We start from the raw sequence: 22,188 nt of genomic DNA on the forward strand, positions 1-22,188 counted from the left end.
TGTGATGTCATCTTCTCTCCCTGCTCTGATGATGTTCTGTACCAAAGTATGAGGAAGCAGGAGCAGCAGGTCTGCCACTGTACACAGTCACTGAAGGATGTGGCCACACCCCCTACACTGCCCAATCTGCTGGCTGAGCTGTCTGCCCTCCCACTGGATTCTTCAGCAAAGTTTAACCCCTTCTACCATCAGCAGCACAGACTTGGGTCTGGAGGCTCTGCCTCAGGTACTGAGCAGCTGTAGGGTTTGCTCTTTTGCAGGCAGTGAAGAAACGAATGCTGTGCACAGGATCCTCTCTTCTCACCCTGCAGATACAGAGCTGACAAAGACCGGAGGAGTCTTCTGCTGGCTGTGAGGAAGTGTCTGCAGAGCATTGCACAAGAGCAGGTAGGGGGAAGATCCTGCGAGTATCACCAATGTCATTGTACTATACAGCTGGGACTTGTAGTCCTACACATACAACATGAGTATCCCAGCAGTCAGACTGCAGGCAGGGCAGCACTTTTATTCATTCCCTTTGAAGAGCAGGGAGAGGGAAAAGGCACAAATATTCATAAGGAAAACTGCAGATTGTTGTTACACGCCCCCACAGCTCTGCAACAAAGGGTCAGACAGAACTAGGGAAATGAGTCAATATAATTTTTTTCTCTTACATATATATATATTGCTGACCATCAGATTTACAGTGCTTTATTTATTTTTTACATAACTCAGACAACCCCTTTAAGCCATGGGTCTAATATTTTAAAGAAACAGTTAGGGGTCTCGTTTTCAGGAAGTGACATTTATTATGTAGAGAAAGTTAATACAAGGTAGCTACTAATGAATTGTGATTGTCCATATAATCCCTTCTTTACTGGATTGATTAATTTTTCAATCACATTATACACTGCCAGTTTCCATGGTTACGACCACCCTGCAATCCATCAGCAGTGGTCGTGCTTGTACACTAAAGGAAAAAGTGCTGGCATCTCTGGTGCCCGGGACCGTGAGAGCTCACATAAGGCTGGTGCTTTTTCCTACAGTGTGCAAGCATGGCCACTGCTGATGGATTTCAGGGTGGTCGTAACCATGGAAACGGGCAGTGTATAATGTGATTGAAAAATGAATGAATCCAGCAAAGAAGGCAATATGGACAATAACAATACATTAGTACATTAGTATTAGTGATCCGTTTTTTTCGGTATTGAGCGCCTGTGACTGAACTCCATACCGGAAAACAAAACCGCTAGTGTGAAAGAACCCTAAGCTAATAAAATATATATATATATATATATATATATATATATATATATATATATATATATATATAATATATATCTGAATCACTCTAATCTACCCCAAAACTGTAACAGGCATTGCACTTAGGTTACATACCCACCACCCTCCCCCAGCCCTTCTTCTAGCTCCATTTCCATTAGGGATCATGCACACGACCGTATTTTCTTTCCGTGTCCGTTCCGTTTTTTGGCGGCCCATATACGGAACCATTCACTTCAACGGGTCCACAGAAAAAACAGAAATTACTCAGTGTGCACTCCGTTTCCATATGTCCGCAAGTCCGTTCCGAACCAAAAAACAGAACATGTCCTATTCTTGTCCATTTTGCAAACAAAGACAGGCATTGTTACAATGGATCCACAAAAAACAACGGATGTAACAAGGACGTCACAAGGGTAGGGTGTTATCCGTTTTCTTGTGGATCCGTTTTTGCCGGACAGCAAAATACATACGGTCGTGTGCATGAGCCCTTAATGGGTTTCACTGAAACATATTTGGGCTTATTCAGAAAAAATAAATATGTATTAGGGAAAAATGTGCTAAAACGAAAATAAAAAGTTACTGCTGCTTCTGTGTCCATTCACAAACCATGTCTTATGTTTTTGATAAATAACCCCAGATCTGCTAAAGTTTGAAAAGCGTAACAGGATGGAGTTCCTCTTTTTCTCCTGCAGATGTCACTGTTGCACACACTGTCAACAGAAATCATTTGGCTGATGAAAGAACTCGGCAATGAGACAAAAGTGTTGCAGCGAATAGTTAGTGCAAGCCACAGTTGCCTGAAATTATGGCCTGTGTGTTTATACCCACATGCAGGGTCTACACCTGGAAAAGGTTCCAGCGAACATGACAAACCTATCTTTAGGTCATAGGCTGGGAACAGTCTGTCGGACCAGTCCTTGCACGCAGAAGCTTTCGTCCGGCCACTCCACAGCATATTTGCCGGCTTGCGACTGGATCTCCGCCGGACCACATTATTGTCAAGAGGGCCGGACGGATTGCAGGCAGCACATGGGTGCCCCCCTGCAAGGACGGATCCGACAGGCTGTTCCCAGCCGGAATAGCCTGTCCGATCTGTTTACTATTAGTGTGAAACAGCCCTAAGCCTAATAGGCGCTGCTTCTTGGTCTGTACTGATCACTTTACTCCAGTTACCTGCTTATCTATAAACCGAGGCAATATCATTACAACATGATTAGAATGACAGATCCACCATTCACAATAGGTGTTTCTCAAAGCTTATCTAGTCTTTCCTTGTACGACGACCTCTGCACAGACAATGCCTACACAGCTCTCCCATAGAAGTCAATGAGGTCCCTTCTGTCCATGGGGTCCTATGGACTTTGGGGCTGCTGTAAATCAATTTTCTTAATGCTGTTAAGAACAGCTCAGGCAAGATGGCCGCCCTCATAATCAAGTTCAGGAAATAGAATTAGTAAAAAAAGGAGATGTGTTACTATCTGGTTTTAAAAGGCAGAAAAAGCACAGCGACATGGGAAAAAAAAAAATCTTTAAAAATGTGCTCAAAAGGGGTCATTTATCAAACTGGTGTAAAGTAGAACTGGCTTAGTTGCCCATAGCAACCAATCAGATTCCACCTTTCATTTTCCAAAGGAGCTGTCCAAAATGAAAGGTGGAATCTGATTGGTTGCTATGGGCAACTAAGCCAGTTCTACTTTACACCAGTTTGATAAATGACTCCCATAATTTAAGCAATAGGTAATTTTCTGATGACACATTCCCTTTAACCCCTCAACAGTCACATTAAAATTGGAAAACCCCTTCGAAAACTTCACTTTTTAATTGTAGATTTATGCCTCAAGTAAATATAGTTGCCACACAACTCAGGTGACTGAAGTGCATTTTTTAATGATTGCATTTAGTGATGGGGCTAATTTTGGCCTTAACGACAAGTAACATTTTCCCCCTCTGTGTTCCAGTGGTCAAAACTTTTTGGGCATTTATTTTTATGGCATTCACTGATAACTTTATGTTGTGGGTCAGTAGGATTATGATGTTGAAAAACGTACACATTTTTTTTTCTTCTCTCCTATATTGCAGGCTTTCATCAGCTCCTCCACTGCCCCCTCCGTCTCCAGGCTGGATGAGCCAGCTGAAGGAGGGAGGGCTGCTTTAAAAGGGGTTGTCGAGGTTCAGGGCTGAACCCGGATATAAGCTCACCTTCACTTCTTTCCTGCTGGGCAGAAGTCTCGCCCAGCATACTCATGTGAAACCCAGCATGTCAACGGCTCACAACAAACAAACCTTGGGGCTTATATCCGGGTTAAGCCCTAAACCTGGACAATCCCTTTAACTCTTCATATCTTGGGCTTCATAACAGCCTAGGCTTTAAACAAAACCAAAATTGCAGCATGATCTCCCCTACATCCAAAGATATAGTTGCTAGAAACTGGGTCAGGCTACTTTCACACTTGCGTTTTTCTTCTCCGCACTGAGTTCCGTCCTAGGGGCTCTATACCGGAAAAGAACTGATCAGTTTTATCCCCATGCATTCTGAATGGAGAGCAGTCCATTCAGGATGCATCAGGATGTCTTTAGTTCAGTGTTTTTGATTGCTCAGGATGGAGATAATACCGCAGCATGCTACAGTTTTATCTCCGGCCAAAAAAACGGAATACTTGCCGGAATGCCAGATCCGTCATTTTTTTCCATAGGAATGTATTAGTGTGGGATCCGGCATTCAAAATACCGGAATGCCGGATCAGTCCTTCCAGGCTGCGCATGTGCAGACCGAAAAAAAATTGAAATAAAAAATAAAAACGAAACATCCATTTGTCCATATGACAAACAGACAGACGGATCCATTCTTGCAATGCATTTGTAAAAACAGATCAGGATCCTGATCAGTCTTATAATGCAATCAGTTGGAATACGTTTTGCCGGATCCGGCAGGCAGTTCCGGCGACGGAACGGCCTGCCGGATTCCTCTGCCGCAAGTGTGAAAGTACCCTCAGGTGAGTGTAATGACAGTTAAAAAAAAAAAGTCATAAAACCTTGAAAAACCCTCTCAAGAAAGAAGAAGAAAGAACCAGATTTCAGCCAAAAGAAACACTTCACAGCATCTTATGTGTCAGTAAAGCTTAAATAACATTCTCATTGTTGCTTCTGTTCTTAATCGAGCTATGACAGTTCTAATTGTCCCATTCATCTGAAGGGGCCTTGCAAAATCCATGCACATGCTGCAGAAAATCTCAAACACATGTATGGAATGGATATTTTAGTAACTTTCTCTAATAAATCTGCTGTGTGAACATAGCTTTATGATGGCAAGAACATCACTGGAAATTATGCTATTCTTGCTGTCAAATAGCACCAGAAACACACGGTAAAATGCTCTTACCTGGTGAACTTGAATTTCCACTTTTAGGGCCTCCTGTAGAGTCTGAAGCTCCATTCTCCTTTCTCCAGTTTTCTCACCTGAATTCCCAAATCCCACGGGTCTTTCACACGTTGTTCTATTCAGGGTAAAAAAACTTCTTTCAGAGTCTAAACCTACGAAGCAAACAAAGATGATTACCAGGTGTAAAGGCAATGCCAGGCAGACTGATTACAATCATTAATACAATTATGACGGTCTATAATGGACGGTAGCTATGTGTACAGTGGGGTCAGTTTGATACGCTCTACGACGGAAGGGCAGAACTTTACTACAAGTGCAGACCTGTATCAGTAGACAAAATGGGCCAACAACATTGTGCCTTTAGGCTGACAAGAGCCTAGAAGTACACAGAAGCGCTCCCCACCCTTCTCTGTGGTAAGATCCGATTTAAAATGCAAAAATATTGTATTATTAAACAGACATTACGTGGCCCGAAAGCAGCCATACAGGCCAGTTGTTTTACACCTGAGTTTTAAAGAAATTACTAAATTTTTGTGCAACGATCCCGGGTCCATAGCTGGACAGATACAAGGTGCCTGTGCATTGTTCTGTCCAGGCAAATTTCTGGTGTTACAGCTAAGGAGCTGGATACCAGAAATCCAACCAAGGACAACATCTGCATGGAGTTTGTATGTTCTCCCCATGTTTGCGTGGGTTTCCTCCAGGTTCTCTGGTTTCCTCCCAAACTACAAAGACATACTGATAGGGACCTTAGAATTGGAGACAGCAAGAAATGATAATGTAAAGTGCTGCGGAATATGTCAGCACTATATAAGTAAAAAAAAAAAAAAAAATGTCCTGCTCACATCACCAAGCAGTACTGTATTTTTCTGAATAAATTGGAAAAAAAATAAAATAAATAAATGCACTGTCCTATATAGAGACATCCTACAAAAAAGAAAATAAAGTTCACCACACAGTAAACATTTATATTTTAACATGGGAGCCTATGGGCGATGTATGTCACTGCATGGCTATAAAGTGCCATGGAGCTATACATTGGGAAATTCTCCCAACGCACACTGTAAAACAGAGCGAACGGGTCTTGTTGACATCTCTCCCACTTGAAAGCCGCTGGATTAATTTTTAGGTAAAAAAAAACAAAACACACAGCAGTTGATCGTAAAATGAAAACTCCAGGAAACGAAGTTTCCCATTAAAATGATTCACCAGGGAGGCCTATATATACGATTTCTACACACGTAGGAGAGGAGTGATCAGCGTTTTACAGTCTACCGGTAGAAGCGCCGCGTTCAGTTTAGAGGTGTTAATACTATAAAAAGACTGATATAATATAAAACGTGTGCAGCCACTGAGCAAATGTAGGCGACAATAAGGGAATGTCACTGAAATCTATAGGATTTCCTCTAAACAAAATGGCATGAAATGTACAAGATCGCCATGGAAACAAGTCAAAGGAAAGCCCTCTAACATGAGAGGACACAAGGGGAACGGCTAAGGCTACTTTCACACTGGCGTTTTGGCTTTCCATTTCCGAGATCCGTTCAGGGCTCTCACAAGCGGTCCAGAACTGATCAGTTTTGCCCTAATGCATTCTGAATGGAAAAGTATAATTCAGAATGCATCAGTTTGCCTCCGTTCCGTCTCCATTCCTCTGGAGTCTGCTTGCAGCGTTTTGCTGTCCGTCTGACGAAACCGAGCCAAACGGATCCGTCCTGGCACACAATGTAAGTCAATGGGGACAAATCAGTTTTCTATGACACAATCTGGCACAATAGAAAACGGATCCGTCCTCCGTTGACTTTAAGTGGAGTTCATGACGGATACGTCTTGGCCATGTTAAAGATAATACAAACAGATCCGTTCTTAAAGAGGACCTTTCACCGATTCTTACCCTATGAACTAAGTATACAGCCATGTAGAGCGGCACCCGGGGATCTCTCTGCACTTACTATTATCCCCGGGCGCCGCTCCGTTCTCCTGCTATGTCCTCCGGTATCTCCGTTCCCTAAGTTATGGTAGGCGGAGTCTGCCCTAGCGCTGGCCAATCGCATTGCAGAGCTCACAGCCTGGGAGAAAATAACCTCCCAGGCTGTGAGCTCTGCGCTGCGATTGGCCAGCGCTAGGGCAGACTCCGCCTACCATAACTTAGGGACTGGTATCTCCGCCTACTATAACTTAGTGAGCGGAGATACCGGAGGGCATAACGGGAGAACGAAGCGGCGCCCAGGGATAATAGTAAGTGCAGTGAGATCCCCGGGCGCCGCTCTACATATCTGTATAGTTAGTTCATAGGGTAAGAATCGGTGAAAGGTCCTCTTTAACAGATGCAGACGGTTGTATTATCTGAACGGATCCGTCTGTGCAGATCCATGACGGATCCGCACCAAACGCGAGTGTGAACGTAGCCTAACGCGGCCTCCACCCCTGCACATAGCACATGCTGCAGGAATACAAGCCTTTTTATCCCCAGTTCTAAAACTTTGGATAAGGCCTCATGCACACGGACGTTTTTTTTTCACGGTCCGCAAAAACGGGGTCCGTAGGTCCGTGATCCGTGACCGTTTTTTCGTCCGTGGGTCTTCCTTGATTTTTGGAGGATCCACGGACATGAAAAAAAAGTCGTTTTGGTGTCCGCCTGGCCGTGCGGAGCCAAACGGATCCGTCCTGAATTACAATGCAAGTCAATGGGGACGGATCCGTTTGACGTTGACACAATATGGTGCCATTTCAAACGGATCCGTCCCCATTGACTTTCAATGTAAAGTCTGGAGTCCCTTTTATACCATCGGATCAGAGTTTTCTCCAATCCGATGGTATATTTTAACTTGAAGCGTCCCCATCACCATGGGAACGCCTCTATGTTAGAATATACTGTCGGATATGAGTTAGATCGTGAAACCTCATTTCTGACAGTATATTCTAACACAGAGGCGTTCCCATGGTGATGGGGACGCTTCTAGTTAGAATATACTACAAACTGTTTACATGACTGCCCCCTGCTGCCTAGCAGCATCCGATCTCTTACAGGGGGCAGTGATCAGCACAATTAAACCCTCAGGTGCCGCACCTGAAGGGGTTAATTGTACTATCATATCCCCCTGTAAGAGATCAGGGCTGCCAGGCAGCAGGGGGCAGACCCCCCCCCCCTCCCCAGTTTGAATATCATTGGTGGCCAGTGCGGCCCCCGCCCCCCCCTTCCTCCCTCTATTGTAATAATTCGTTGGTGGCACAGTGTGCGCCCCCCCCCCCCCTTCCTCCCTCTATTGTAATAAATCGTTGGTGGCAGCGGCCCCCCCTCCCTCTATAGCATTAACAACATTGGTGGCCAGTGTGCGGCCTCCCATCTCTCTCCCCCCCCCCGATCATTGGTGGCAGCGGGTTACTAGCAATAGTACAATAGTAAAAGATTCATACTTACCTGGGAGCTGCGATGTCTGTGTCCGGCCGGGAGCTCCTCCTACTGGTAAGTGACAGTTCATTTAGCAATGCGCCGCACAGACCTGTCACTTACCAGTAGGTGGAGCTCCCGGCCGGACACGAACATCGCAGCAGCCAGGAGCAGGTAAGTATGAATCTTCTACTATTGTACTATTGCTAAGTAACCATGGCAACCAGGACTGTAGTAGCGTCCTGGTTGCCATGGTTACCGATCGGAGCCCCAGCGATTAAACTGGGACTCCGATCGGAACTCCGCTGCCACCAATGATAACGAATTATTACAATAGAGGGAGGGGGGGGCCGCACTGGCCACCAACCTATTATTACAATAGAGGGGGGGGGGGGGCCGCACTGGCCACCAATGATATTCAAACTGGGGAGGGGGGGAGGGTCTGCCCCCTGCTGCCTGGCAGCCCTGATCTCTTACAGGGGGATATGATAGTACAATTAACCCCTTCAGGTGCCCCCTGTAAGAGATCGGGTGCTGCCAGGCAGCAGGGGGCAGTCTTGTACACAGTTTGTAGTGTATTCTAACTAGAAGCGTCCCCATCACCATGTGAACGCTTCTGTGTTAGAATATACTGTCGGATCTGAGTTTTCACGAAGTGAAAACTTAGATCTGAAAAAGCTTTTATGCAGACGGATCTTTGGATCCGTCTGTATTAAAGTAACCTACGGCCACGGATCACGGACACCGATGCCAATCTTGTGTGCATCCGTGTTCTTTCACGGACCCATTGACTTGAATGGGTCCGTGAACCGTTGTCCGTCAAAAAAATAGGACAGGTCATATTTTTTTGACGGACAGGATACACGGAGCACGGTCTCGGCTGCAAAACGGTGCATTTTCCGATTTTTCCACGGACCCATTGAAAGTCAATGGGTCCGCGAAAAAAAACGGAAAACGGCACAACGGCCACGGATGCACACAACGGTCGTGTGCATGAGGCCTAAGAGAAAGTGAAGATGAAAAGATGACGTAATCCTTCCACACACACACCCTTTAATGGATTTAAAAATTGACCTTTTTCCCCCCCCAAACACACAAGTCCACATCAAATCATCCTCTACTCAGTCCAGCAAGACGTGGGCTGCTGTATCCAGGGACCTCACATTAAAGTTCACAGTTCCAGATGGCTCTGGGGAAGATTTAAAGGGTTTGTGCCAAACACTACTTTTCACTCGAACGGTACATTCACATGACCGTGTTTTGCGAATCCGCAAAACATGGATACTGGGCGTATGCATTTATTTTGCGGACCGCACATGGCCAGTCCCATATAGAGAATGCCTCTATTTTTTGCGGGGCCGAGGAATGAAACAACAGATGCTGACAGCATCTTTTGCAGCCCCATTAAAATGAATGGGTCCGCACCCGTTCCGCAAAATTGCAGAACGGATGCGGACTCATTTATACGGTTGTGTGAATGCACCCTAAACGTGTATTTTCATCAATTACTCTAGCTCCCATTCCTCCTTGGATTGTTTTTTTTTTCCTCCAAATTTACCTTATTTTCACTTTTCCCATCCCAATGTTTGAATCCTACTTCCTGGTTTGTCATGTGACTGCTGTCCCACCATGCTTTAGGGCAGTGCCATGTATCCTGACATCAGCAGATCATGTGACACTAACCACACCCCTTGTTCTTACCAATGAGGCTTCCTACCTCCTCCATTATAAGTCTCCAATGCAGGATGTAACCAACAGCAATTGAAAATAATCGAAACAAATAACTTTTGAAAAAGGCAGTTTTGATAAATGGTATTTGAGGAAAGTGATAACAGCGATATATATGTTGGGCAAGATACATTTAGATACGTGGCACAACCCATATAAAAAAAAAAACTGGACAATCCTTTTAAATGGGCAGTCCAACATCAAACATTCAGGCCGGTTATAATATTAAGTAGGTGGTGGTGCGAACCCTTGGGCTCCCACTGTTGCCAAGAACAAGGGCCCAAAATTCTCGCTCAGGGAAAACTGTGGGATTCAAGAGAACAGTCTAAGGGTCTATTCACACGTCCGTAGTGTATTGCGGATCCGCAATACACCTGGCCGGCACCCCCATAGAACTGCCTATTTTTGTCTGCAATTTTTTCGGGAGCCACGGACCAGAAGTTCGGGGCCGCGCTCTGGAAATGTGGATGCGGACAGCACACTGTGTGTGTGCTGTCCACATCTCTTCCGGACCCATAGAGAATGAAAGAGTCCGGATTCGTTCCTCAACATTGCGGAACAGATCCGGACCCATTCTACGGACTTGTGAATGGTCCCTAAATCTGTGATGGCTAACCTCTGGCACTCCACCTGTGGTGAAACTACAACTCCTAATATGCACACTTGCTTGGCTGTTGTCAGAACTCCTTACAAATGAATGGAGCACGCTGGGAGTTGCAGTGCCACCACAGCTGGAGTGCCAGAGGTTAGCCATCACTGGTCTAAATGGGCAAGTAGAGAAAAGAAGAAGAGGAGAAAAAAAAAAACCACTGTCTGGGATAAGTGACCATCCCCTCCCCAGTATTCATACACTGGAAAATCCCTGTATCTCCGCTACCTGGACCAATAACTGAAACCTTCATGTCTAGGACTGTATTACGGTTCTGTGTTCTATGGATCCATAACAAGGCATCCACAGCCTGCGCTGGGTCAATACTGTACCTCACTGCACTCAAATTTTATATGGAGGCACAGAAGAAGAAAAAAATCACGGAGATCTCCCAGGAGAGAATAACAGTATCTCACCCTATACTACTATATATATTTTTTAAAGGACATCTGTCAGCAGATTTGTACCCGACACTGGGTGACCTGTTACATGTGCGCTTGGCAGCTGAAGACATCTGTGTTGGTTCCATGTTCATAGTGTACGTCCCCGCATTTTACATTCCCATGTAAATAACATCTCTCCCCGCCATACAGCCCCCTCCAGCATACAGTCCCATGTAAATAACACCGCTCCCCCCTACTCTCTGGATAGGGCAGCGGCCCGGGAGCTGGCCCCTCCTTCCCTGTCAATTACAGCTATTACTCCCACTAGCTGCCCCCTGCTGCAGGACACAATATCGCACAGGCAACCCGCCCAAACCGACCAATAACAAAGCTCCTTGCTGTAAGAAGCCTTGTTATTGGTCATTTCAGGCACCAGCAGCATCGCTGCGCCGATGAATGGCAGGAAAAGGTCTAACATGTACTGGCATGCAATGCATGTACAGGCGTTTGTGCAATGTCTGGGTACAAATCTGCTGACAGATGCCCTTCAAGCGCCATTAACTCCAGGGGCCTTACATCTAAAAAGGGGGTACACATGCATAATATCAAACAAAACAAGTACAACAAGCAGGAAATTCTTAGATGACTGGTACATAATACAGACCCATGGGGATTGTGTGTGCTGCTATACAAAAACCGTGCATGCATGGATATATGACAGATACCAGCGGTCTCCAGGCCAGTGGCTTTCAGAGCATTCTTCCGACAACCAGAGAGCCACAGATCACTGGCAGAGGCGATCTGACCTCACACAGCTCCAGCCTCTGCCATGATTAAGTGAATGTGAACCTGTTACCTTCAAATATTTTTGCAAAGACGCTAAGCAGGGAAATCGTAGAAATCCAACAAGAGAACTGTTAAAACACATAAGACAGGGGAATAGAAAACCATGCAGCTATTGGAATTGTCATTTTAATGTGTAATTACAGTTTTCTAAGCAAAAGCAATAATTAACTTTGCCATCGCTGCCCGTATAGGCGGGGGAAAAAATAAAAATGAAAACAATAAAAAATAAAATAAAATATTTTCTCTGTTTGCAGCAAAGAGTCAGCCTCAGGCTACTTTCACACTTGCGTTTTGTGCGGATCAGTTCAGATAGTACTACCGTCTGCATCCGTTCAGAACGGATCCGTTTGTATTATCTGTAACATAGCCAAGACGGATCAGTCATGAACTCCACTGAAAGTCAATGGAGGACGGATCCGTTTTCTATTGTGCCAGATTATGATCAGTGAAAACGGATCCGTCCCCATTGACTTACATTGTGTGCCAGGACGGATCCGTTTGGCTCAGTTTCATCAGACGGACACCAAAACTGGTGTGCATCTCCAAAGCGGAATGGAGACTGAACTGATGCATTCTGAGCGGATCCTTTTTCATTCAGAATGCATTAGAATGCAAACTGATCCGTTCTGGACCGCTTGTCAGAGCCCTGAACGGATCTCACAAACGGAAAGCCAAAACGCCAGTGTGAAAGTAGCCTAAATGCCAAATGGTCACTTAGCGGTGGTTCTATGGAGATCCTTCACACTGCAACTGGTGGACTGAGTGCCTCATAACTAATGATGTCACACGCTGCTGCCTTAATGAAGGCAGGGATAGGTATTTCACAGATTCAGCCCTTGGAGGAAAAAAGGTAATTCTGAACTGAATCACTATATTTGTGGAGAGGTTTTGTGAAAGACGTTCATTTGTGACTCCCCAGGACACAGGATATTAATATAGCAGCAGAAGTCATGGGTGTGAGAGACTATTCTGAGGCCTCTAGAGGGCAGAAAAGTTATCACCTATCCACAGGAAAGGGGATAAGTGTCTGATCACCGGGGGTTCAGCAATCACAAAAATGGAGATTCCCGATTCCATGTGAATGGAGTAGCGTTGTGCATCCATGATCACCACTCCATTCACACAAACGGACTAAGACAGCACTTGGCTACAGTTTTACAGAAGTGAATGGAGCAGCGGTCACACGCGTCCACTACCACTTCACTCACATGTGGAATTGGGGACCTCTGTTCTCCACCAGTTGGACCCCCCGATCAGACACTTATTTCATATCCTATGGATAGAGGATAAATGTTCTCTATGTATTAATCTGTTTGAAGACATAGGGGGACATTTATGAAGACCAGTAATTAGACGCTGGTCTTCGTCCCTCCTGCGCTGGCGGTTCATCTGCCAGGTGGACTTTACACCAGCTTCCTTTAGACAAGTGTAGATTTAGACAATTTTATCTGCCTAAAACAGGCGTAAAAAATTATAAATGAGACGGGCTTGTCGGCCCACCTCTTCCCTGCCCACACCGTGCCCCTCTCCCCCCTTTTTTTTTTTGACAGAAAAGGGAAAAAAGTTGCAGATTGCGGCACAGTCTGCAACAGATATACAGCAAAAAGTGGCGTATATCTGTTCTCAAATTACCACCATAGTTGTGATTTCGACCTCATGTACACAAATGTACAGTCGTGGCCAAAAGTTTTGAGAATTACATAAATATTGGAAATTGGAAAAGTTGCTGCTTAAGTTTTTATAATAGCAATTTGCATATACTCCAGAATGGTATGAAGAGTGATCAGATGAATTGCATAGTCCTTCTTTGCCATGAAAATTAACTTAATCCCAAAAAAACCTTTCCACTGCATTTCATTGCTGTCATTAAAGGACCTGCTGAGCTCATTTCAGTATCCGTCTTGTTAACTCAGGTGAGAATGTTGACGAGCACAAGGCTGGAGATCATTATGTCAGGCTGATTGGGTTAAAATGGCAGACTTGACATGTTAAAAGGAGGGTGATGCTTGAAATCATTGTTCTTCCATTGTTAACCATGGTGACCTGCAAAGAAACGCGTGCAGCCATCATTGTGTTGCATAAAAATGGCTTCACAGGCAAGGATATTGTGGCTACTAAGATTACACCTCAATCAACAATTTATAGGATCATCAAGAACTTCAAGGAAAGAGGTTCAATTCTTGTTAAGAAGGCTTCAGGGCGTCCAAGAAAGTCCAGCAAGTGGCAGGATCGTCTCCTAAAGAGGATTCAGCTGCGGGATCGGAGTGCCACCAGTGCAGAGCTTGCTCAGGAATGGCAGCAGGCAGGTGTGAGCGCATCTGCACGCACAGTGAGGCGAAGACTTTTGGAAGATCGCCTGGTGTCAAGAAGGGCAGCAAAGAAGCCACTTCTCTCCAAAAAAAACATCAGGGACAGATTGATCTTCTGCAGAAAGTATGGTGAATGGACTGCTGAGGACTGGGGCAAAGTCATATTCTCCGATGAAGCCTCTTTCCGATTGTTTGGGGCATCTGGAAAACGGCTTGTCCGGAGAAGAAAAGGTGAGCGCTACCATCAGTCCTGTGTCATGCCAACAGTAAAGCATCCTGAGACCATTCATGTGTGGGGTTGCTTCTCATCCAAGGGAGTGGGCTCACTCACAATTTTTTCCAAAAACACAGCCATGAATAAAGAATGGTACCAAAACACCCTCCAACAGCAACTTCTTCCAACAATCCAACAACAGTTTGGTGAAGAACAATGCATTTTCCAGCACGATGGAGCACCGTGCCATAAGGCAAAAGTGATAACTAAGTGGCTCGGGGACCAAAACGTTGACATTTTGGGTCCATGGCCTGGAAACTCCCCAGATCTTAATCCCATTGAGAACTTGTGGTCAATCCTCAAGAGGCGGGTGGACAAACAAAAACCCACTAATTCTGACAAACTCACTACATCACAGAAACAACTGAAACAAAGATCTAAAAGCAGTTTAGCAGCAAACTTTGTGAAAACTAATATTTGTGTCATTCTCAAAACTTTTGGCCACGACTGTATTCTTGATCTGTGTTTGAACCGCATTTTTTGCAGATCGCACAGGGACCCATTCATTTCTGGGTTTGCAAAAAAAATATAAAAAAAAAACAAAAAAAAACACACAGACAGATGTCATCCGTTTGCAATCCGTGCTGCAAATGATAGAACCTGTCCCATTGTTGTCCATCTTGCAAATAATAGGACTTTTTTTTACAGTAGGTCCCACCAAAATTACAGGATGCACATGGACCGCATAAGTATTTTGCGGACCACAAATCTGTCGTGTACAAGAGACCTTAGTGCCCATTCACCCAAATGTAAGCCATTGAATTAAATGGGTCCGTGATCAGCAATATACATCCTATCCTTAGTAGAGAGGCGCTTCATAGAGCTTGCTCTCCGTGCTTCTGCTCCGCACCACGACATATCTTGCGGACTGCGAACCTCTTCAAGTCAATGGCGGTCCGCAATATGGGCACAGATGGCCTACGGTTGTGCGAATAGACGGTCAAAGGGGAGGCACTCTAAAATATCATAATGAAGGAATAGGAAATCCTCCTTGGAGAATCATTGGGGATTCCTATGTAACAGTCATGCAGCCTAACATGAATTGGCTTGTATTTACGACAGAAGCCACTAAGCTGTGCCAGATCTGCTGTGACGTATGGCTTGTCATTTTGATGCAGCAGTATTTTTGCCTTCAAACCTGACAGAATTTCCAACGGAGCCACCAATGAATATGTGAACAGAGTCTAAGGCCCCTTTCACACGAGCAAGTTTTCCGCGCTGGTGCAATGCCTGACGTGAACGCATAGCACCCGCACTGAATCCTGACCGATTCATTTCAAAGGGTCTGTGGACATGAGTTTTTTTTTTCACGCAGCCCTGGCCCCATAGAAGTGAATGGGGCTTCAGTGGAAAACGCATTGCATCCGGAAACCAGTGCAGATGCAATGTGTTCTTCACTGATGGTTGCTAGGAGATGTTGTTTGTAAACCTTCAGTTTTTTATCACGAGCGTGAAAAACGTATCAAAACGCATTGCACCCACGTGGAAAAAACTGAACGCATTCGCAGATAAAACTGACTGAACTTGCTTGCAAAATGGTGAGAGTTTCACTGAACGCATCCGGACCTAATCCGTCACGCTCGCGTGAAAGAGGCCTAACAGATACATGTCTCTGACATCAACATTTACATTACGAGCAAAGCAATAATAAGGTGTAAAAAAAAAAAAAAATGTTTATGCAAGAGAAAACTAACCATCAATAACATGTTTCGCTAACCACCCTTCCCCTGCAAAAAATAAAAAATTACATTATTATTGCTTGATACAAAGAACTTCACAGGTTCCTATCAGGAGCAATGCACCAAAAGAGTATCACACACTGTGGAAACTGCAACCAAGGCCTCATGCACACGACCGTTGTTTTGGTCCGCATCCGAGCCGCAGTTTTTGCGGCTCGGATGCGGACCTATTCACTTCAATGGGGCCGCAAAAGATGCAGACAGCACTCAGTGTGCTGTCCGCATCCGTTGCTCCGTTCCGTGGTCTGGAAAAAAAAATATAACCTGTCCTATTCTTGTCCGTTATGTGGACAAGAATAGGCAGTTATATCAATGGCTGTCCGTGCCATTCCGCAAATTGCGGAACGCACACGGGCGCTATCCGCAATTTGGAGACCGCAAAACACACAACGGTCGTGTGCATGAGGCCTCAGGCTACTTTCACACTCGCATGACGGATCCGTTCAGATAGTACTACCGTCTGCATCCGTTCAGAACGGAACAATTTGTATTATCTTTAACATAGCCAAGTCTTTTACACCACTGAAAGTCAATGGAGGACGGATCAGTTTTCTATTGTGCCATATTGTGTCATAGAAAACGGATCCGTCCCCATTGACTTACATTGTGTGCCAGGACTGATCCGTTTGGCTCAGTTTCATCAAACGGACACCAAAATGCTGCAAGCAGCGTTTTGGTGTCAGTCTCCAAAGCGGAATTGAGACTGAACTGATGCAAACTGATGCATTCTGAGCAGGTCCTTTTCTATTCAGAATGCATTAGAATGCAAACTGATACGCTTTGGACCGCTAGTGAGAGCCCTGAACGGATCTCACAAACGGAAAGCCAAAACGCCAGTGTGAAAGTAGACTAAGTATGCAAAACACAAATCTGGAAATAATCTAATATAAAAGTAAATTCCAATTTAAGCCAAGCAAAAATGAACAGCCCCCAAAAAAACCTGTCTGCTCTGAGCAGGTGTCATAAAATGAGCAAATCAGAGATGCTATAATTTTTTGTTCTGCACATCAAATTAATGTGACATCTGTTCCTAGTTGTCTCAACATTCACAACATGATATTTTTATTTCTATGTTTTTTTTTTTAACTTCATGCATTCTCTCACTCCCATTTATAAAGATTGGACTGAGAGAAGGGCCACATACCTGGGATTTAGGGGCAAGTTCATACATTGCTCATTTGTTCCATAATTTCAGTTACAGAATACACATTGGTAAGTACTGTGCAATTTTAGCAAATGGGGTTTTACACACATCATTGATGGTATTTTCTCCAAGATTCTGATATTTATGGCCTATCCTCAGGGTAGGTTATCAATAGCGGATGAGCAAGAGTCCAACTCCTAGCTGATGGAGCCACAGCACTCGGATGTGCGCTGCGGCCTCTCCCAAGGCCAGTGATGTCACGTTCATTGGTTACGTGGCCTAGGCGCAGCTCAGTCACATTTAAGTAAACAGGGCTGAGCTGTGATACCAAGCACAGCCTCTATACAATGGAGGGCGCTGTGCTCGGTAAGCTGTGAGGAGGCGGCAGCAGGAATGCTGTGCCCAGTTCAAACAGCTGATCGGCGGGGGTTCCCACGTGTCCCGAGGATAGGTCATCAATATCAGAATCTTGTAAAAAGTCTTAAATCACAGCATAAAAAAAATCCACTGCAGGATTTCAGCCCTGAAGCATGCCCTATCTACTGAAATTGCGCAGTTTCACAGCAGATATCAGTCTTTGCCATGTAATGAGTGAAATCCGTGGCTCAATCTGCAGTTCAAAACACACAAGTTATCACATTTTATAGCACCGCGCAACAATGATTTTGCTACTGAGAAAAAAACATGTGATTTATTTAGGCCTAATGCACACGGCCGTTGTGGTCCGCATCAGAGCCGCATTTTTTGTAGCGCAGGTGCGGACCCATTCACTTCAATGGGGCCACAAAAGATGTGGACAGTACTCCGTGTGCTGTCCGCATCCGTTGCTCCGTTCCGTGGCCCTGCAAAAAAAAAATATAGCATGTCCTATTCTTGTCTGTTTTGCGGACAAGAATAGGCATTTCTACAATGGGCCGCAATTGCAGAAGGCACACGGGCACACGCGCTTTAATACTGAAAAAAAATGAAAACCTTTGAGGGGGGAAAAAAAAAATTAAAAATATTTATAATCATATTCTGACCCCCTATAACTGTTTTGTAGTTAAGTGTACGAGGCTCTGTAAAGGCTAATTTTTTTGCAGGACGATCTGTTCTTTTCAGTGATTGTGTGTGCAACTTTTTGATCACTTTTTATAAAAAAATTATTCAGTAGTTGAAGTTTTAAGTCACCTTGGGTGACAATAACTGGCAATCATTAGATTGCCTATTGCAGTGGTGGCGAACCTATGGCACGGGTAAAAGTCCCCCTCTCTGTGGGCACCCGCGCCCTGGGAAAAGTCTATGGTGTACCAATATTCCTTAGACTTTTCCTGCCATTCATCAGCGCAGGGCGCACTATGAATAATATAGTTCAGATAGCCATAGGCTACAAGACTCCTGTTTCTGGTCAAATAAAGCGTAACATTTATTTCTTTCGCTAAAACAGGAGAAAGGAGAAAAAAGAAGAAAAAATGCTTTTAAAATTTAAAGGTGCTATGTGGATACAAGCGGCAGAGAAATGGGATATTACACCCATATAAGTGCCTCCTTATTTCCTTTTGTCAATGCTAGTTTATGTCTCTAAATATATCACATATTGGAGGATAACCTAACAAGTCGCTTTGGGATGATTCCCTATCTACACCACATTTTATGCGACTTGCTGCCGCTAGAGAGTCTGAATATGGTGAGTCTATGGTGAGCGCACTATGAATGGCACAGGAAGCGCATTGAATGTAGGCAGGTTATTATAGATAAATTACATTGAAGACATACTATATTGGTATTCATTGCCATTGCAGTGTTGGTACTTTGCGATAAATAAGTGGGTGGTAGGGTTGCAGTTTGGGCACTCGGTCTCTAAAAGGTTCACCATCACTGATCTATTGTGTTCATTGATGTCTATATAGACAACATTGAACACTTCATTAGCACTATACCAATACAATGCTGCCACCTAGTGGCCTGTTTTGGTAAAGTCATCTAATAGGCACCGAAGCCTGCTTGAGGCTTCAGCCTATTAGATCAATGTAACAGGTTCCCCGATCTCAGCCGTGGAACACTGTTAACGGAGCGGAAGTGGGCGACTTCAGCTTCCGGACTGCGCAGATGCCGTGGTCACATTTGACCCCGGCATCTGAAAGGGAAAATGTATGCGATCAGCCTTATGTTTTTAATACCGGGGGAAGGAGGGGGCGCACTGCGCCACCAATGATGTTAACTCACCCATTAATTCAAATACAGCAGGCAGTTGCTGGCTGCAGAATCACATAGCCGGCACCCGACCTCAATGAGAGGTAGCTGCGATCCGCGGCAGTTAACCCCTCAGGTGCTGCACCTGATGGGTTAACTGCCGCGGATCAAAGCTACCGGTCATAGAGGTCGGGTGCCGGCTATGTGATCCTGCAGCCAGTACCCGCCTCCTGTATTAGAATTAATGGGTGAGTTAACAAGATTGGTGGCGCAGTGGCTACAGCCCCTCCCCTCCTTTTCCCCCTCTGTCTTTTCATTGGTGGCAGCGGTGGCACAGGGGGGAGGGAGAGACTGCTTCCTTCTCCCCTGTGCTGCTGAGCGAACACCTGCGCTGGGGCAAGGAATTGGCCCTTATGCCCCGCTGCAATATTTAGCTACAGTGCAGCAGCCCTGTCACAAATGGCGACAAGGCTAAAAAGTCTTGTCGCCATCTGCAAATTTTAAGGCGCATTGGCGACCATTTTGGTCGCTATCTGGAGCGCTGCTTAAGTGATGAACAAGGAGAGCGGTTCCATAAAGATATTTCTACAATGGAGAACAGGTATCAAGGCCGCTGAAATCCCAACATGATGGGGAACTACTGCTGGTTTTTGCAACAGGAACGCAAACGCAAAAGCAGATGCCTGAAGCACTTTTAACAGTACTGGGCCTTGCTCAAGTAAAACTATTAAATTGAAAAACAAGACTTTTTGAAATGTTGTTATTCCATTAAATTTTCATACACTGTTTACTAAGCAAACTTTGATGTAGATCAGGTAATTGTTGGAGTAAAACTCGTTCTGTTCAAAATTATTCAATGCTTTCCAAGTGCTTAATTCATTTAGGCATACTTATGCATAGCAAAATTTCGTGACGTGTTACAACAGTTCTGATTTGTAATCCGCACACTCGATTTGGTATAGGACAAATGGTTTTTGCCCAGTAGCAGACAAAATTTTGTTTTGGCGTGGTGTAATTCACACATGATCTTGGCTTCAAAAAGTTAAAATAACCTGAATGTGTGACAGCACCCTATGTAACAAAGCACCAGGACTCCAACTCACCAGGACTCCAACCACTGCTACCTTTGAACTGCAGCCAACAACCAAGAAAATAACAAAGTGCGTGTAAAACGCAACGACCCAGATTTACTAATCCTAAGGCCTCATGCACACGACCGTGTGCCGGCCGGGCCCGTGCTGCGGTAAGCTAATTGCCGTCCGCAATGTACAGGCACCAGCTGTGTGCCCGCCGTCTGCGGATGCAGACCTAGTCACTTGAATGGTGTCAGCAATTCACATCAGATAGTCCTCACCACAAAAAAGTAGCATGCACTATTTTGCGGTGGGGAGGCACGGACAGAAAACTTCCAACCTGTGCTTCATTCAAGCAAATGGGTCCGCATCCATGATATGGCACCCACGCAGCCGGTGTCCGTATATTGTGGAACTGCTGTTTGTGGTCCGCAATACGGGCACAGACCTGCTACCGTCATGTGCATGAGGCCTAAAGAAAACGTAATCTTAGACGTGCTGTCTAGCCCCACATTAGACTTCTCACAGGGGCTCAGGCTGGATAAATAATGTGGTGCAGGGACAGACACTTTACTGTATACCAACATATAGGTTAGATTTAGGTGTATTCATAGAAAGACTGCGTCCGTGTGCGCTTCGCAAAAAGTCATGTAAGTACACCCTTAGGGCTCATTCAGACATCTTGCGGTCCGCCAATTGTGGATCCGCAAAACACAGGTATCGGCCGTGTGCGCCCTTACTTTAAAAGCCAGAACTGCGTTGACATTTTGGTGCAAAATGGCACATTTTAGCACCCCCTTTACTGTGAAGCTCCACCCACTTTCAGATAAGCTCTGCCGCCTCGTCAAGCATGTTAGAAGCAAGTCTAGAAACCCTAAATGTGCCAACTTGCGCCACTTTAATCATTTTTTGGCACAGACACATAAGTAGTAACTCCAGCATGGCCCCTACAGTCGGAAAGGAGCTGTGCTTCCCGCTCTCTTTGAAGTGCTAGTTCTGGCAGCACAGGTGACCAGTGGGGGTATGAGGTGTCAGACCCCCACCAATCAGATACCGATAATCTATCCTAAGGAAAGGTCAATCCCTGGAGCCTGGAAATCCCTTTAAAGCAAAACCTGAACACTGAAAAAAAAAAAAAAAATGCAACAAAGTGCTGTGATTGAAACTGGCTCAAGGTTGCTTTTATACACGTTTTTTTGGCACAGCTGTTTTTAATGCTGTTTTTTTTTTCCAGCAAAAGCAACAAGTGAATGACACAAGACCTCCATATCCAGTACAGACGGAGGTGGTGTGAACACAGGCAGCATCTGGGAATGATATATACAATGAAGAGGCCACAGACCCTTCAAACGGCTGATCAGTGTCTGTGACATATCCAAAGTTTAATAAAAACTCAGTTACTCTTTAACCACTTAAAACAGCTGCCAACTTTCATTTTTTGTTCCTTGCCTTCCAAGAGCCATAACTTTTATTTTTTTTAACCAACATAGCTGTACAAGGACTTATTTTTTGTGGGACGAGCTACACTTTTTAATGGCACCATTTAATGTTAAGACGTTGTAAAACTATAAATAAAATTATTTGTGGCTTAGAATAAGGGGGAAAAAAACACAACTCTGCAACTATTTTTTAGCGTTTTGTTTTTATGGCAGCCAGTATACTGTAAAAATGACGTCATGTATTCAGATCAGCACAATTATGGCTATACCACATTTTCATTAATTTTACAACTTAAAGGGGTTCTGCACTTTGCTTAAACTGATGATCTATCCTCTGGATAGATCATCAGCTTCTGATCGGCAGGGGTCCGACACCCGGGACCCCCGCCGATCAGCTGT

General features: G+C 44.8%; 1 protein-coding gene across 5 annotated transcripts in view; it reads right to left on the minus strand.

Moving 5' to 3' along the window:
* PHF21A (PHD finger protein 21A) overlaps positions 1-22,188 on the minus strand; it is a 153,759-nt gene that overhangs the window by 103,653 nt on the left and 27,918 nt on the right. For all 5 annotated transcript variants that reach the window (XM_040409142.1, XM_040409144.1, XM_040409141.1 and 2 more), the window contains exon 2: positions 4,643-4,794. In XM_040409142.1, coding sequence (XP_040265076.1) covers positions 4,643-4,696 — 54 coding nt within the window. In that variant the 5' untranslated portion in view covers positions 4,697-4,794. The remainder of the gene's footprint in view (positions 1-4,642; positions 4,795-22,188) is intronic.

Source organism: Bufo bufo, chromosome 10, assembly GCF_905171765.1.
Source record: "Bufo bufo chromosome 10, aBufBuf1.1, whole genome shotgun sequence".
Classification (NCBI taxonomy): Eukaryota; Metazoa; Chordata; class Amphibia; order Anura; family Bufonidae; genus Bufo; species Bufo bufo.